This window comes from Sipha flava, unplaced genomic scaffold, assembly GCF_003268045.1.
Source record: "Sipha flava isolate LNK unplaced genomic scaffold, YSA_version1 1_pilon_pilon, whole genome shotgun sequence".
Lineage (NCBI taxonomy): Eukaryota > Metazoa > Arthropoda > Insecta > Hemiptera > Aphididae > Sipha > Sipha flava.
In genome coordinates this window covers 4420340-4440242 of record NW_020272783.1, presented here as the reverse complement: position 1 = coordinate 4440242, position 19903 = coordinate 4420340, and the positions used below count along the sequence as shown (strand labels likewise).

Sequence of the window (19903 nt, the reverse complement as noted above, 5' to 3'; positions counted from 1 at the left end):
ACTATAAGTATCATATGGTGCATAATATATTAGCAGCGAACGAAAATACACTTTTGTCGTATTATTAATTATATTATTTAAAATAGTATTTAAATATAATCGAAAGATACATGCGTACGTAAAAAAAATTAAATGATTAAAAATAACAACTATTTCGTCGTAGCAATAATCGTCTGTGCATTATTATTGAATGAAAATTAAAATAATTATTTTTATTTACGTTATGTTTTTATAGTTCAACCAATCAGCGTATCGGGTCTCCACAATATTACGTTGAAAGCTAAAAGCGCTTTAAAGTTGATGTGTAGAGCCAAGGGCAACCCGATGCCTGCTTTACAGTGGTTCAAAGACGGTGTACCGGTTTTGGTGGGCAGGCGAAGGATTCAATACAAAAAGTAATTATGGGCCATAGTACGGATTGCGTCAAATGCGTATACCCTTTTTTGCAAAATCTTGTTCGGTGACTATATGGTGGTATCGTGTTTTAGGAAAAGATCCATGCTTGTGATACCTAAGGTGAGGCCAGAAGACAGTGGCAAGTACGAGTGTAGAGGTACCGGAGTCCAAACCGGCCATGTGGCTATTACGTCGGCCCAAGTCATAGTTAATTCCAAACCGGACAACAGTAAGTACAATAACAATCGTTAAATACCTTTTAATTTTTTGGAGCTTGATTGCGTTAACTTGATTTTAAAGTCACAACATAATTTCATACTTGAATCATTTCTGAAGGAAATGTTCAACTTATACATATTGATAAAATTTGCTATATGGTCACACTAGAAGGAACTTTATTCAAATTTTAATGATATGTACACACATAATTTAATCACTTAATTATCATTGTTTGTAATTTAAACGAACAAATTTAAAAAAAAAAAAACCCCATCAACCATGCGATTGATCTCGAATACAATAACAAAAATAACATCATTTATTATAAATACGTATAGAAAAAACCGGTATTGTGAAGTTTAAATGGAATAAAATTAATTAGACAAGTTTTACCTTTTTTTTTTTTTAATAACCAATTCTCAATTCGATTTTTCGCTTCTTAATTGACTGGGAATAACGGATACGAAATGTAGGTAGTAATAAAATTGTCTGTGAAAAGTAGTAGCCGGTCGCGGTGAGTTACTTTTAAATCACCACCGACATTGTAAACAAATACACGATAGATCATTTATGAAAATTAATTTTTCATCAATAAGTATGCATGACCGATTCGAATAAAAAAATTCATTGAATAACGAATGGATCGGTGCAATCGCGCGTTATTTAATGCGGAAACACACCAAGGGCTGTGTCGTCATAGGCAAAACCGTGCATGAGCTTTTCTCGTTGTTCTGAGTCGGATACGACCGGTCCTAGTCGGTACGAGAACGGTTTTCGTATAAAACATTGAAACCGATATGATACTATCCATCGATTAATATTCACATTACACGCGCACTTTTAAATGTTATAAATTATAATGGTACAACGAAACAGCTATCGATGGCGGTCGCCAAATATGCGCGAGCGTCGAAATCATAATTTACCCATGGCTGATTTTAACCGGACCTATAGAACAAGTAGTCGTTATTACACTTGCACTCTTCGGCGGACCCCTAAAGCGTGTGTTCGTCAAAATCATATTCTCGTACTGTTTTTGTTACACCGTCGAGCTTGTTCGTTTTACGGCGCGCGTGGAAATGCACCGCAGAAGATTTTTGTTTTCTTTTAGTGTTTTCTGTTCCGCAGGAGAAAAAGAACCAATAGCTTTGAATATTCCTACGCGACCGTCGACCTAATTTTCACAGGACTCGAAGTCTCGAACGACGATCATGTGTAAACGTTAAACAAACAGGCATACACAAACACGTACACGCGCACGCATAACCTATACGCGGTATACCGCGACCGCGTTCGTCCGAGGGTGCCGCGGGGCCCCCCGCGCAGGTTTCGATGCGGCGACGGGAAACGCGCGCGCACACTGGTCAGACGCGTATCACGTGTGGTCGCCGATCGCGGTGGCCGTTCTCTCGCGCGCGAGCTCCACACGCGCACACACGCACGCACACGCCATCTGTTCGGTGTGTTTCAATCAATGTGAACGCCGTACGTGCTCAAGTACACTCCCGGCAAACGTGTGTGTACACTTATAAGTAATTATATACAATACGTAACAAAACAGTCTCGGTGCGTATGTTGTGTGCAATTAAACACTTACGACCGAAACCGGGGTATTATCGGATGTGTGTGTTCCGAAGGATGAATAATGCGCGTGTTTTCCGTTCCTCGCTGATAAACCGGGCTGTTGTATCGTGTGCGCGCGCGTGTTTACGAGGAGATCTGTGCGCGGTACGGCACACGGGAAAACCTAGTCGATATCACGCACAGGCGTGTCCAGACCTTTTTAGCGTACCGTGCACAAGACAAACACGATGCTGGGTTACCGAAAGGAGAAAAGAATCATCGGTTTGTGAAAAAATCATTATTACTTTGTACAAGACTATGATTATGAGAGTTTCATGATTCCTACTATAATTCTAAACGTCGTTTTGTTGGAATCGTTGCTTTCGTTGTCTAACCCGTAGACACGCCTATGATATCACGTATCGTATCTTGTATATCACGTAGGGTTACCAGATGGTGCCTTTAAGAAAAGAGTACATAATACAATATAATGCCTTAAAAGTAATAATAAAAATCTACTTCCGTAGCTAATATTTATTTAATTAACAATACATTTCATATAGGTAATTAAAGATTACGAATTGAGACATAAAATTTAATATATATCATTACTTCGAATTTTTGATAAAAAACTTTCATCTTTAATACAGTAGTTATAAAACTAAATACAGTCAAAATGCTTAAAATTGTATTGTGTCATAAACAAGGCTTATTCTAAAGCGCAGTTGGGCTTATTTTGCGTATTTGGAAAAGGTAGATGCGCACTTGATAATAAACTTATACGTAATTGATTTTTAATTAAATGTTGTTTAGTGTTACTTTATACATTACATTATGATTTATATACAAAGTAAAAAGGAAATTTACTAAAAAATATTAAAAAAAATACTTTGAACACGAATGTAAATTGTTTTATATCTTTTAAATACATTACATTTTAAATTACTTCACATAGAAGCTACACATTTTATCATTTTTTAACTATAATTTGACAGTATATTTTGAGATCATAGTTCTATTTTGATAGGCTTATTTAAACAAAACGCGTAGTTGATAAAAATCCTTAGAATAATCCCTGGTCATCAACAAATATTTTACACAATCGGGTAGAAATCTATTTCTATCATCAGTCCATTGTGCTTCGATAAAGCTAAAAATTTTTTCGACATTGGCAGTTTGAGCTAGTATGGCGAAGTAAAACGTAAAACGTGCATATTTTTAAAAGTTCTGAAGACGTATCATAGCTCCTTTATTCAAAATATTTTACCCACTTTTCATCTGATAATAATGATGAGAAATCTTCATTTTTTTCCATTTCTGACAAAAACACTTTGAGATTGATCAAATAATAAAATGCCATTTAATTGTAGATCATATTTTTTTAAAAATAATATGCTATTATACAATATCAATCCACAAAGGTTTGGGATTTTAGGGACATCCATTTGAGAACATTAAATTGATCAAAATTAGCTGTTCATTTTTTCAAATAACACAAACATAAACATTTTACATTTATTTTCTTAAATTAGATGCATTTGATTAGTTATAATTATTTTTAAATATTTCTTTTACTTTTATGGATAAAAACTCTTGTTGTTTTCGTTCTTGCATTTTCTACTAACAACAATACATATAATATTTCCCAAATAGAATTATTTTCTTTTTCCATTATCTCAATTTTTGAATGAAATATATACATTAGTGAATAAATAAACCATAAATAATTTTCATTTAAAGGATCTTCAAAAAATGATTTAATTTCAATTGGTATTTGATTTTGTGACAGAAAATATGATTTAAGTGCAGGATTATTTAAACTGGATGTATTTTCAACTGTCTGTTTATAGCTGAAAACAATGATAACCATCTAGTTTTTGAGTGAAATAAAATTTTTTTATACTCAACATCGACAAAAGTACAAAATTCATTTAATGATTCTGTACGTACTGTTAAAATGAAAAATAACAATAAATTTTTATATAATAGACTCTATATCGATTGGTAAACTATCAATTGCGTGTTCTTTAGAAACAGTTATTTAGAATGTAAGCAGGGCATCCGATTCCAATAATTGGTTTTTTAATATGCTGTCGGAGACGATAAAAAACATTATTTGGTTATATATAGAAAAAGTAGTACATTTTTATCAGTATAAAAAAAGTGGGAGTACAAAAATTTTAAGAGCTCAAAAGAGAACATGTACTCTTAAAACAGTATATATGGTAACCCTAATATCACAGTAAGCTCTTGAACGATATAGCAGCTAGATTTGTTTCCCGTATACAACTTGCATACTGTGTGATATAATGATTTAATTCGAAGTACAGTACAGAATATGTTAATGATTGCTGATCGACTCTATGGAAATCTACTGCTGATTGTTACAATGCAACATCCATAGATCATACAATTTTACAAGAAAAACATCTGCATACAACCAATAATCGAGCTGCCGTACTTGATATACATATTTCGAACGTGTTATGTATCGATTTAGTACAAATCCGTCAAGTTGTTGGTCAAAGTGAACGTAGAAGGATGCCATCTTGTTTTTTAGATTAAGTTATACATCCCTCAACTTTTCAGATCAAAATTAATAGGACGCCACAACGTTGTGTAGTTCAAATACAGTGATATTAGCTTTAATATCAGAATTAACTCTCTTCTAATAAAAAATTAAATGAAGAACATTATCTATGTTTTGTTGATCGGTTTTTTCCATTAATTTAATTTTTAAACGAATTATGAGTTGTTTTTTTTTTGTATTGTAATAATTTACTTATTCATAACTCGCTGAAATTTAAAATATCGAAAAAAACCGACCAACAAAACATAAATTATATTCTTCCATTAAAGTATTATTATAGATCAGTTTACTCTAATATTAAAATTAACATCGCTACATTTGAACAGCTGAATACAAATTTGCTTTATTGTACTTTTGACAGACGAAGACATCACATGCAAGTATGACGTCTTTTTAACCATTTATCAAATCATATATTTTGAATAGCGTTCCATGATGACGATTCTACTTAATAAACTAATACATATTATATATTTGATAAGAAATATTAATTTACTTATTAAAAAAGACATATATTTTTATAAGGGATGATATGCTGTCTGGGAAAAGTTTACGAAGTTTAAGCATTCCTCTGCTTATTTAGAGCCAGTAATTAAATAGAATAAATCTATACATATCGACATTGTCAACGTTGGCGATGCGAATAGAATATATCTTTCGTTCTTAAATTATTATTACTATTATTATACTAAAGAGACGATCGACGTCTTCACCGTCTTTTTCTTCGGCGTCAATGTAGAGTACTAACCTGTACCTTCATATAGATACGATTGGATCTCATATAATATCCCCCCAAGGCGGAATCCGGCTTGGCCTATATATAGCGACCGGCGGCCGTAATCACCCGTCGTTATAGTATATAGTAACGTCTTATTCGAAAGGGGTTGCAAACCACTAATTAACTTTATGATTAAATTTGTGTGTGGGAATTCTTCGTGTGATCATGCGCGGCAAATGAAGCGTTCTCTAGAGATATTTTCCGAATATACCGGTCTCGGAACCCGAAAAATATTAGTAATTGTATTAAACAAATAACTGCGGTAACGAAAACGTCGGCGATCAAAAAAAGTACGTCTCGTGTACGCACAATGTTGTTTACACTTTTGTCTTCATGCGCTTCGAATTGTTCACGGGCTTGATACAATTATAATACCGTTTCAACAACGCTGCTGTTCGCGGATAAAACGTCTCCTTAATGTTATGTTAATCATCGACGATTTTAATTCGCTTAACCCGATCAACAAACATAATATTATAATAACATTCGTAGTTTACGGACGGCAATGTTTCGTATGCACACGGTAATGATTTCGTACGTCGGACGCGATTATGTTGTTCAACGTTAATTATACGACCGTACTACACTCGTAAATTACCGATTAGTTTTTCTTATTAAAAAATACTTTGATCGACCGCGCGTCAACCCACCTACCACTACGGTGTTATTACGTACCAGTCGGTGCGACAGCGTACGCTTCGGAACCGTACGCGCCGCCACACGCAATAACACACGGGAGCGGCTATATTTTATTTTTTTTTTTTTTGGGGGGGGGGATCAAATTTTCATCGGTATTTCGACGTGCGTCCCGATTGCTGACGAATCCGACATCGCGGTCGGCACGTCGTCGGCGATACCAGGAACAACAAAATACCGCGGACGTGAAGAAAAAGCAAATTTTGCGGAAGAAATGCAAAACCGTTGCGAATAAATAACGTGTCCTGGGCTGTATGCGGTTGCGCGCGCAGCGGCGGTGGGCCCAGTGCGGCGGCAGACATGCAGGCGAGATTCAATAATGTAAACAATCCATCAGAGAGGCGGCGGCGGCAGCAGCGGTTGGCGCGCGACGGTAATTGGGTTATCCTCGGGCTGTTTGCGTGCCGAGCAGACTGCGGCGGACGCCCGGTTTTTATTATTATAACCGTTTAGAACGGGCGCGTACCACTAAACCGCACCGGTGCGCGCGCGCATGTACGTACGGACAAATACAATACGTATTGGTATAAAATATAATAGTAGACGATTATATTGTAATATCGTATGTATTATGCCGCCTCGGTCAGCGGTGCTCTCTCTCTCTGTCTACGTGCACTTGTGTATACGTTTTATATTATCCAAATCCGTGGTATTTCTCCACCATCCGAAACGAGATTTCGTCCCACTGCGATACGCGCATTGCGTTCCTTACTCGTTTGTCATGTCGTACTTCATCACGATCAGAACATTGCCTGTTCCTTCCCGCATTGTTTCTCACTGCACCAGAGCACGTTGTGCACGAAAAGTGCGGTTCGACACCATTCGACATTATTTTGTTTTCCGGAATGATTGGAAATTATGATTAGAACATAGATAGTAAAAATTTATCTATGAACATCGAGAGATTAAAACCGTAACGTTTTAAGATAAATCGTGGTCATGACCGTTGCGTCATGCCGCCAAATATTGTGATTGTGCTCAAATTAATCGTCCAGCGTGATAACGTGAATTATGATAACGTATAAACATTTTTTTTTTTTTTTAATTAATATTAACGAGCTACTGTTGAACGAACAAGATGCAAATTGCAAACTGAAAAATATATTGTTTATTGTTCGCTGATCAGTCTTCTGTGATCAGCCAGTAGCCATGGTGAAATCAAAAAAGGTATGTACAGCAGTTTTGGTTTTTTTTATATAGTAAGTATTTATTTTTTTTTTTTACCAAGCATGTATAATGTGTATTACCATGTGTATATTGCACAACATGAATCAATGATGAAGTTATGGTTAATATTGTATACACTATACACTATTTACTATTTATCGAGAAAAGGCATAATAAAAATGAATACTCAACGTCGGTCTCACCACAAGTTCATAAAACAACAAAAGAGTCTAGAAGCTGTAAATTATGAAATATTATGGTCTCTTCGAGAATTTTTAAAACAACCATTTTCAATTGACCAGAATCTCCTTACAACTATAAAGCCATTTGTTCATTTTTCACCACATACAAACCTACAAGATGTCCATAAATCTATTGGTGATGATATAGATTTACAAGAACTAGCATTAGAGTACGGGGAACTACTATCTACGGAAAACATCCACCAACTACAAACAATGAATCTTGATGAACTATTCAAAACATTATTCACTTCACCATTTCATAAATGTTGTAACGAATATATTGCAAGAATACTTGTAGCTAAACCCCACAGCGCGGACTTGGAGTATTAAATAAGTGCCAGTAATTTATTAAAGTCTCTATTACGTTCTGCCATGTATGTTCAATTGAAAATACGTACTTATACATTGATTATAACATGCCTCCCTTGTATGATTGGAGGGGTTCTAATATGTCAATTGTCAAATGGACGAACAGCAAAAAACATAGAGTAATTACAAGAACAAAGGCTAAGCAACCAAAACCATTTCAATAGTTTGTTTCCAGACGCTATAAACGAACATCACTAATTTGAATTTAGTGATACCGATGACGAAGAGGTTGTCGCAAAAAAGAAAAAGAAATCGTTTTAAAATTAGATTAAAGGAACTCGTTATTTAAATTATTAATATCTGTACAGACTCCGACGTATGAATAATATCATTTAATATTTACTATAGTATACATTATTTATTATATTCGACCGAAGCGATCGTCAAATTTTTTCACATCTGTAAGACAAACAGGATGTGCAGCTCTAATATTCCCTTAGCATTGCATACCGGCGGCGAGTAGTCTTCGTTTTTCAAACGCACCCGTCCAAACGATTTTCCGTACGGCGCCGAATACCGCGTGCACGAGACACCACACCGCAGACACTCTCGTCCGATTATCTCTAAATAATACGCGTAATACGCGCTCGTCCGGATTTCCGCTCCTATATTGTTCTCGTACAATCGGCAACCCTCCCCCGTCGCCCCCATCGGTCCATTATCGAATATACCTCGTACGTCGCTGTTACAGTGTAAATAATAACGTCGGCATAACTTTGACGTGCGATTTTTCTGCACACAATTGATGTTTGTTGCAATGCTAAGTACTCGCGAACGTTTCAGCTGTACGTGCCGCCGATTCGACGGTCAATGGAGCCGTTGGAAAACGCGGATCTCGAAAGGTAATTATTTTGTGCGCGCATTATCCGTCAGTCACCGATACTCGCAAAGCAATGCGATGGTCGTCTGGGGGGAGGGAAATCACTCCGTAGACAGCAGTTATGCATAACATAGGTACAACAGTCGGATATGTTTACATATAATGAAAACATAAATACACGCACGTGAGTCGTAAATAAACTATAGGAAATAAATAAGACCTAAGTAGTCATCTCTTGTTTGTATAGATAAAATCACCTGACTATAATCAATCATACACATTATATTATGTGCCCGACGATCTCACTACCGGTTTTCGAATAAAAATAAAACATTTCGTTCGACTACTACTACTACTATCACCACCACCACCACTAATACTACTACTCGCACTTACTAGTCAGTAGTAGTAGTACACCTATAAATTATTAGACATTTTTTTCGGTTCCTATTTAACGATTATTATTACGTTGGAAAAATATACGCGCGGTCCAGACATCCAATTACGTACGGGGACATTTCGGTCGGCCGTGCTCGACATACGGACCCTTTTGACAGCGACCAGAAACACCGTCCGGGGAGGAACACGTCGTCACCGCGCGATATTATTACGATACTTTCCAAACCGGTACAATCACCGCGAAACGACATGGCGATGTGGGCAACCGCGTGGACGTTATAATTACAGACCGGTACGAATAACGCCTAAAACGAATGGGTTTTCTACGCGAGAGCACGCACACGACGACACCGGTGGCCGTTTGTGTCCGGTCCGCGGTCTGCGGACTGGTCCGGGGAGGGCTAGAGGGGTTTTTCGAGTGCGGTCAGTGACGGTGTAGTGCACGACGTGTCCGAACAACTTAATACTGTTCAAATACCATTTATAAGATCTGATTTGTTAAATTCGTAATGATCTCGTTAGTTTTCAAATCACCGTACTCACGACGCGCCCGGCAATCCAAGGAATGGGGTCCGCCCGCGAAAATCCGTCATCGGTGGAGGAGTGGTAGTGGGATGCGTTTTAGAAACCGATGAGTCGTATTCATGTACAAGTATCTGAATTTTTACTTTTCACAAAAATGTTTCAGACCTATCTGTTATACGCTACACGCATGTTAAGTATTGTCTCATTCATTCTTATGCGAAAGAAATGTTTTTAATATTTTCATTCGATTGCGAAAGAAACATTACGACGTGTACAACGGTTTATTACCGTTTTTTCGCGTACATCATAGATTTGTTGGTAACACAAACTGCTAAGAAGAGTAAAAATGTACGACGATATTACGGACAATTACAAAATAATCGCAGTGTTTTTACAATAAACGTAATAGAAATATCTAGTTAATGGAAATAATATACCGCTCCGTGTTGGATGTGATGATAAACGGCATTGATTCGTTTCATGTAAATACGGTACTAATATTTTAAACAGACTTCTGTCAAACGAGATTAATGAACATCAAATTGTCGTATGCAGGCAAAGACGAATAGTGTTACGATAAAATGTTTGAATATGTGATAACGAATCACTTTATATTGGTTTATATTTAAAAATCGTAATAATACAACTGGGCATTTGAAAATAGTTATACATTTAATTTCTGTTGACGACCGAGGCCGACTAATGATTATTTACACATTATCAACGCAGACAATAATATGCGTAAACTTTGTAATTTCATGAAAGATCCAAAGATTAATGTACAATCGTGCTTAGTATTATAATTATTAGGTATATATTATAATTTAAAAAAATTAGTAAAATAAATACCAAATGATCAGTGCCATAACTACAAAATAGGAGGCCCGTGTGCGATAATTATATTAGGCCCCTTCCTAGGATTTATTTTTGTTGTATGTCTTATTTAAAAGTAACAATTTTTTTACGTTTTAAAACACGTTTCACATCAGTTAGTGTATGATATATATATATATATTATATATTTAATTAAATACCAAATTAAATACCTACAACTGTTGTATATTACACTTCACTATATATTTATGTAATAAATTTATTTAAGTAGTTTAGATAGGTATGTTATATGCCTACTGAAATACTTGATGGACTTATTGTTAAATAAATATTATATTACTCTAAAATATTATAACATCCTTACCTGAATTTTAAAAAAAGTTTCTTTTTATTATAAAATAATAATATAATATTATTAAATAATTGTATATTTGTAAAGTGTAGTTTATTTTAGGCTGGGACTAGGGGGCCCCCCAAATGTATGTAAGCCTTGGAGCCCGTGTGCGCGGCACTGCAAATAACTAATAAAAAATAATCAGCCGGCAATTATTGTATTCAACAGTTTAATTATCATTACGAGAAAAAAACACACATTTATATAAATATAATCATTTTTGTTTGAAAAACAATTCAAACTTCCATTCGTCGTAGGTCTCTGCGTACATTTCCGTAGGTAGATACGTATATCATTAAAAATCAGTATTATTATTGTACACTGTACATTAATCATATTTAATTTCCATTAAAGTTATATACTCAAAAGCTATATTATAACAATCATTATATAGTTGTTCGTTAATTGGCTATTATGTGAATATTCTGAACATTCTGGAGGTCGAAAATGAAGCAATTGATATGTAACAACCCGACATGGTTTGTCAATAAAACGCTTATCACTGTATTCTCATGCACACGTTAGTTGGTAAATTATCTTCTGACAAATTCTATTTCGTTTATTTCATCGATTTAATAGTATTTTATTTTATTTAGTATTAATATTTAAATTTGTAGGTATTTATTTATATTTATGAAAATGGGTATACCTACGTAATTATATACGTCAAAATAATAATCTCTTTCGTCGAACAAATGGACAGTTTTGGTTCGAATACAACTACTCAGCGCTTAAGTAAAATATGTGTATGAGATGTGGGTAGTTATTAAATTATACAATTATAAATTATTTCAATAGCTCAAAATAAATGTTGGCTATACTGTGTTTAACATTAGTGCGTTGGCTAGTCGCTAAAACTCTCGAGAAATAATTATTTAGTCTTTAATTTATATATAAATAAATAAACAAATAGTTAATACATAGAAATAAATAAATGCTTAGCCTGGAATATTATTATATTTATTATTATTATTATTTTTTTTTTTAATATTTTATTCTTTAATCTTTACATAATATTTTGTTTAACTGAAAATGTGTCGACTTTTTCACAAATAACAACTGATGTAAAAAACTAATCATTTAAGTGTAATGTATTACAATTAAAAAAAACGTTGACAACTGTTATTAGTTCTATTATTACATCACATATTAAGCATTGAATATTTTGACAGATACTCGTAGTTTTATAACATTAGCGTAAATAATTATTGCATATGACTATACATGTTAAAAAAATGGCAACGAGTTACAGGTGATGTACAAGAACGGATGATCATTAAATTTTTACAATACTGAAATGTTTGTATACATTTGAAATCGATGTACCTTCAGTAAAATATTCTGGACGAGGGTATGGAGTTTACACCTAAAAATAACATGTATTGATTTCAATACTGTACGATATTTTACTTCCGTAAAATACTATCCATAGGGCATAAGTGAAAAAAAATCTATAAGGAATCTTTGGTTATTGACCTATTTTTATTTTTTAATTTACGATTGTATACTTTTATCAAAACGTTTATAAAAATACATTGATTAACATTATTACGAATTTCCGTATTTCTTCTTCTACTATTATAGTTTTTATCATGATGACTATATAGTTTTGGAAATGGACGACATCCCTATAGGGTCCTAACGTTTACAATTTTTATACATTTTTTATGTTGCAACTCGAAACTCCGCGTTTCTGAAGACGCCAGATGCCAAGAATTGCTAATATATTAAAATACAAACAATTATAATGCAATTTGATGGAATCTGTTTTTTTATTATTATTACTTAATATTTTAATCACAATCTGTTGCATAGTTTGGACAGTATGGAAATAAGGTTACCAAATCATATAGAGACTGATTTGACACACAGAATAGTGATTTAGATGCAATCCTAAAAAAATTATTTAGTTATGTCTAATTAAATTAGTGTTGCATTTAAACACAAGCGTATGTGTTTTTAAGAAAACCGTGTTGAAACGTATGCAATTTAAATACATCATAATTGAAGTATTTTTTATAAAAAAGTATACAATTTATCGTTAAAAGAATATAATCATAGGCGTGCGCACAGGGGCAGTAAGGTGTACTCTTGCTACCACAAGTCAATTTTACACTTATTACTCATCTTATAAATAAATAAAATAATTATACTATATTGATAATTTAATTACATACATAAAAATAATGTTATATGATAATGAACAAATGAAATAAAATAATTTAAAAATAATTCGCATTTTTGTTATTTAAGCATTTGGCAAATAATGTTGTTATCTTTATAATTTAATATTTGTTATTTACAATTCATCCTACTTGCTCAAGCTACTTCAAGATCAAATGGTGATCAATTAAAACCTTAAGTATTAATTGAAGATTTTGACTTTTATGCCGCAACGGGTTCACTTATGTGGCATATTTGGCAATCATCGAGTGATAACAAGGCGACAATAATCCAATATAACGACGAAAAATCGTCAACATTTTATATAATACATGTCAGAATTACACGGTCATATTATTTATTCTTAAAAATAAAAACGTCTGGACCTTGAACACGCGGATAATTGTAGTACACGGGTGTATGAACTTTAAATACACGTGTAAACGAACTTTATAAACATGTGTAATTAAATACACGGCTATTCGTACATTTTATTATTTAAGAAACGGACTGCATGTACACGCGAATATCAATGGATATATCAAACCCAGGACCTTAAACCAAATAAGTAGAGCTAGGATTTATATGCATTTGCATGTTTGTACTAAGTGTATGCACGTCTATGGAGGTTTGAAATGTCCACGATTCATATCTCACCGAATTTAAACACCAAATTTTATATTGTATGTTTTGCATATTTCGAGGGTTATTGCGTATTTGTTCATAAATGCATATAACATGCATATTTAATGGGTATTTAATAAATTAACTATTTTAATTTACAGTAAATTTTGTAATCGCCTCGAATAGAGCACTAATTGACATGATAGGAATTAAGTTTAAAAAATATTATTTTAAAAAATTTGAATTTTTTTAAGTTTTCTATTAGTTTTCTGACAATAGGTAACTTCAAATGATATAAAATATTTATTATTAGTTGTTTTTTTTTTTTATTTCTATTCTCGTTTTTAAGTTTCCTAAAAGTTTTAGATTGATTTAAATTATTTGAAATATGAAGCAGTGGATATTATAATTTTTTGTTTGGTTTTAATAAAATATTTAAAATTTTATTTGGTAAATAAGTGTGGTTTTTAAAAAAAAAATCACATTTTATAAAGTGTAACATAATGCATATAATTGCATATTTAGCCACTTTTTCTTTGCATATTTGCATCATATTTGACACTTTTTAATATATAAATCCGGGCTCTACAAATAAGTTATTTATTAATTTTATCACTATTTAATTTGAAAACAATGGAGAGTACATCTATTACCTATCTAAATCTTGATTTAAAAAATATACTTGGCTCTTCTTAATGTTGAAAAAGTTTTTTTCTGGTGGGGTTGGTGGTGTGTAAAGGTACTTGTCAACAACATTTTAATAATTTATTCACACTTGAGTAGATACGGAATATAATATATCCATCCACACACGAAATAGGTATAATTAAAGCTGTGTGGGATTAACAACCTTATGCTCCCCCCTCCCGCCGTGTGTGCGTGAGTACGTATGAACGTGCCACTGATGGTAAAAGTATCGAGGTGACACATTACCAGTTACCATCGTACGAATTTTAAACCGGGAAAACAAATGCATTACCTACGCAAAAAAATAACTCAATTTTCGCCAACATTAAAATGCGTATTATTTAATATTTAATATTTATGAAATATGAACATTGGTATTTTTTGTGTGCCTCTAATATCAAACGTATGTGTACGTATACTCTCGATGAACACACACTCGGCCGTACTTGAACACTGAAAATATCACCTTCCGCTCGTCGGTTCGAACACATACTCGTTTCCCGATTCGGCGTACGCTATTTTTTTAAAATGAAATAAAAGTTTGTTTTAACGCGCACAGACAAGCTTGTAATACACGAAATGTGTGTCACGGTAAAAACGCGTTTTGCCAAAACGTTGTTTTCAAAAACAACATTGCACGCTTTTAGAGATGTTTACCGAAACCCCGTCGACCCATGTACGTAGAATGTAATATACTTAGATACACAATGTACAGCCGATGTGTATGATGATTTTTCTCGTTTTCAATGTAACACGTAACGCGCACCGGATCGCCGTATTTCTATCGTGTTCGATACGTACTGATTCCTAACACGTTTCGTTTGTCTTGCAGCAACAGCCCTGTGGCCGTTGGTCGGCGGTCCTTGTCCAGCAGATCTCGTCTATTGTCTGAACGGCGGCACGTGCACGTTCTACGAAACCATTGGAGAGCTCGTTTGCCAGTGAGTATATAAATGCCTACTAAAACACACCGTATCGTATTGCTACAGATGCATTAGGTACATCGGTAATATTAATATTATGCGATACACGTTTTACCGCGTTAAATAACTTCTATTATCGCGCAAATTGTCGGTCATCCTTCCGTCGACAGGATTGCAAACTGTACTTGCAAAAAAAAACCGATGTAAAACGACAATTTTTAACTTTCAGGTGCGCCGAAGGCTTCAAGGGTCAACGGTGCGAGAACAAAGACATTGTTAACAAAAGCAGTATGTATGCCCCGTCTTTGACTTATTTCTGTAAACTAGGCTTGTCTGGATCCTATTATTGTTAGGCTTATATTATATATGCAAATTCAATTTAATATATACATATATTTATATATATATATTGTATTATATTTTTTAAAGTATCGAAATTTATTCAAAATTTTTACCAAAGATTTTTTTTTAAATTTAGTAAAAAAAATTTTCTGGGCTAAAAGTGTTATAATCAAAGTAATTTTTTTATGTACATAATATACCATTTGTATATTATATATAATTTTTTTTTTATCAAAAATTATTTATTTATTTATTTATTATTATTATTATAATTATTATTATTATTATGATTATTATTATTATTATTATTATTATTATTATTATTATTATTATTTTGGATCACTTACATCTAGTCACAACTCCTATATGAATTTTACTTATGTGTAAAATTGAAACAAAATTCACGAATAATTTTGCGGATTATTATTATTATTTTTTAATTTATTTATTTATACTTTATTCATTATTTATTTTTGATAATATATTATTGTGTAAATAAAATGACTTGTACAGTATTCTGATAAAAAATGGTGAACAGTCTTTTTATTTCGCTTGATTATTATTATTTATTATAATTATTAATATTATTATTATTTTTTTTCAAATTCTTTTTTTTTTTTTTTTTTTTTTGGTTAATTTGTGTGATATGAGCTTCCTATATTCTTTGCCAAATTATACTGTGATACAGTTACCGAGGAATGGAACAAATTAATATAATTTTTTTAGCCAACGAACAACCGCTGCATTATGTTTTATTTTCGCTTTTTACCCCTCTTTTGGAAGTGGCGGGTGAATGATGTGTAAAAAAAACTATTTTCCCAAAAATTGTTTCATATATTTTACACATGAACTGGACGAGTCATTTGAATCGCTCCCAATCACGCAAAAGGTAAACATTTTATAAAAAAAAAAAAAAAAAAAAAAAAAAAAAAAAACAAAACAAAAAAATTAAAACAGATACCAATTATTAACAATTATAATTATTTTGCTTCGAATAACTAACCTTACTAACGCAATTTAAGGCTTACACAATAAGTCGCTTTTACTTACATGGGATTTTCAAATCATATAAATTCAAAGAAACTTTAGCTTTTAGACAATATCGATAAGCATCACGTAGTATGTAGTTCATATAACGCATTGGTAATCAAATTAACAACTTTTTAATAGACTGGTTCAAAGTATATAATACATTTGACTTGGCTTGCAAGCCAATGTAGTAATATTTTTAAAATTTTAAATCAATATTATCTATTTATATCACTACACTGATAAAAGGATTTTGAGCGGAGCTTCGTTTATGGACAGTGTGGTTAAAAAATGTAACGATTTAAAAAATATAGTAGTAATATTGGAATAATACGAGTATGCTAATGTTAGACAGATCATATTTTAAAAACAAAACTCTACGTGAATGAAATAAGTACAGTTTTATAAAACCACTGATAATTATAATCGTTAATGTAAATGTTTAAAAAATATCAACTAACTATAGTTTTAACTTTAAGTATACTAATTGTTATAAGATCTACAAAAGAGTTGTAAAAAATATTTATTTTACATAAAGCTCAAAAAACTTTAACATTTAATTATATAATAATTTCTATCAAATACTAAAAGAAATAATTGATTCCATTTTCAATAGCCTCATACATTTTTCTTAATTCCGAGAAAAGTTAAAATAAATTTATCTTAAATTTCATGTTTTTATCATTTTTTTTCAAGATTAATAAAAATTTCCAAAAAAAATCTGTCTTGTACCAACTATATATGTATAAAATGTTCATTATAATGAGGTAAAGATTTGTTTTTTGTAATACTACGAGATACCTCGCTTCGCTCAGTATCTATACATCATTAGAGAGTTGAAATAAACTTCACTTTTACTGATGTTTTCTATCGTATACACCTACGTGATTTTTTCGATTGATCGTGCAATAAATTAATTTTTGAAAAACGTAGATGGTCACTTTTAGACGTTTGATTATATGCATGTCAAAATTGTCCGCGATTCGCAAACTAAAACAAAACAGATAAAGTAACAACACACTGTACATATTTTCGATGTTTTGTTTATTTGGTGTAAATAGACAATATACCGATCATTATTGTTTAATGTCTTTTGCAGTTTGATCGTATACAGTACACGGTAGGGGTATGGATTTTTGTTTGCAGATTCAAAACAAAACAAGAAACCAAATACCATTGGGAATAACTCAAATCATTTTGGCTAACGACGTGTCAATACAACGCTGCTAACGGTAAGTAAAACACTTTAACGTATTCCTAACCTCGCATTACGCACCCAAGTTATACGTACTCGTATATTACGATAATCTTGTCAAAATTTTCTGTTTTTGGTAAATTAACTAAAGCCCGTCTATCAGAAAATGCTGACACGTTTATATATTATGATTGTTGTGAAATTCGTCTGATATTTCAGTAGCACGTTGTGTAATCGATAATTCAAATCTGTTTAATTGTTTTTTCATTTATTTCGTAACCTATGCTCAGTGATACAATATTTTTTAGTCCTTTGAAAACACGATTACAACATAAAAACCTTCATCAGACACCGCGTTCCTGACTTCATTACGACAATTATTGTCCTTGTATGTAAGATAAATACGACCATTCTCCTCATGCGATTTCAATATTAGTTTGATTAGTTACAAAAGGATCCTCTTACGTACATACATATGATGCTAGTTTTGATGATTAAAATACTAAAAACGTATAATTCTGCGTGCAAAAAAAATCTAAAAAAAATTGCTGCCGTCTGGGATTCCGAGAAACCCAAACATCGAAACTTCGTTATAAATGCAATTCTATTTCAAACTGCAAAATTTTGTCTTACGAAAAAAATAAGGGAAAATAAAAAAAGAAAAAATAAGATTTATTGTCTTTTGTGTGTACGTAATGTACAAGTTTTTTTTGCACTCAGATTCCAACGTTTATTTATTTATTTATTTATTTATTTATTTTTTTCTTATTTTTTTTTGTTCTTCATTTGACTGACAGATGTAACTGAACATTGGACAGCGGCACTAACCCGAGCACATTCTACAACAAACACGGATAGATATGAATACAATATAAAATTCTTTAAATTTTTTTTCTCGACAATTTTTTTTTATACATTCATACATAATAAAATATTTTATACGAATCGAAGCTTTATGTTAGATAGGTACCTATATAATGTAATAATGTTCAAGCCAACTATATATTGCCACCCCTGTTCTTCATCGCTATAACACTAATACATACAATTATACCTGCGTTAGTCGTTAGTTATAGCTAATTTATTAAATTAGTAGACTAAATATTTAACTATAATATAAGGGCTTTTTTAGACTTATTAACTTTTAAATAATAAGTAATTTTATTTGTTTTGTTTGTATATATATATATTTATTTATTTATTTATTTATGTGATTGATTAACATTAAGGCTAAAGGTTGTGATGTTTGTTATGTTCCATATGCTAGAAATTACTTTTTTTATATGTAACACTTAATTGTGTGTATATTTTTTTATGTTTTATTTATTATTATTATTATCATTATTTTTATTATTTTTTTTTAACCTAAAATAATGACCGTCCAATTACTTAATACTTTAACTATTTATTCGATAAAATTAGATATGCTTAAAAAATATTCCCAATTATTATATGCGTTTCAATAATGGATTTAAAAATTTTATCAGTAGGCGTACCTAAATATATTTAATATATTTTATTAAATATATTAATAATTTATATGTAAACACAATTTTGGTTCCTTATAGCAATAATCTGTATTAATAACTATTGTAGAAGTTAATTTTTATCCAATAATTTATATTTAAAAAAAAAAAAAAAAATATTATGGTATAGTTGCTTTGAAAGAAAAAAAAAGATGTTTTAGAACCAACCGTGTTACAAACACTATTTTCTTTTTCCTTCCGAGCGTCTCATAATTCTTTTTTCACACACACACATGCACACACGTAGATAAGAAAAATTTGTGCACTGGTATTGTAATCTAAGACACGAATGATGGTACACAATTGTTCGTTCACATACCATTTGCGTTATATATTGATGATTTGTGTACTTATACCCTTGTCGCGAATTCACGTATTGATGATAATTATAATCACAATCGTTTTCCAAGTACAAACGG

At 32.0% G+C, this 19903-nt stretch overlaps 1 protein-coding gene across 2 annotated transcripts; it reads left to right on the top strand.

The window, feature by feature from the left end:
* Window positions 1-235: 235 nt before the first annotated feature.
* LOC112682144 (protein vein) lies at window positions 236-19106 on the top strand (the record flags this gene model as incomplete). Of its 2 annotated transcripts, XM_025552655.1 has the most annotated exon segments (6): window positions 236-395; window positions 489-625; window positions 15302-15410; window positions 15622-15680; window positions 17910-17995; window positions 18756-19106. In XM_025552655.1, coding segments are annotated over 5 exon segments (524 nt in total), but the record flags the coding sequence as incomplete, so codon positions are not given.
* Window positions 19107-19903: the final 797 nt, after the last annotated feature.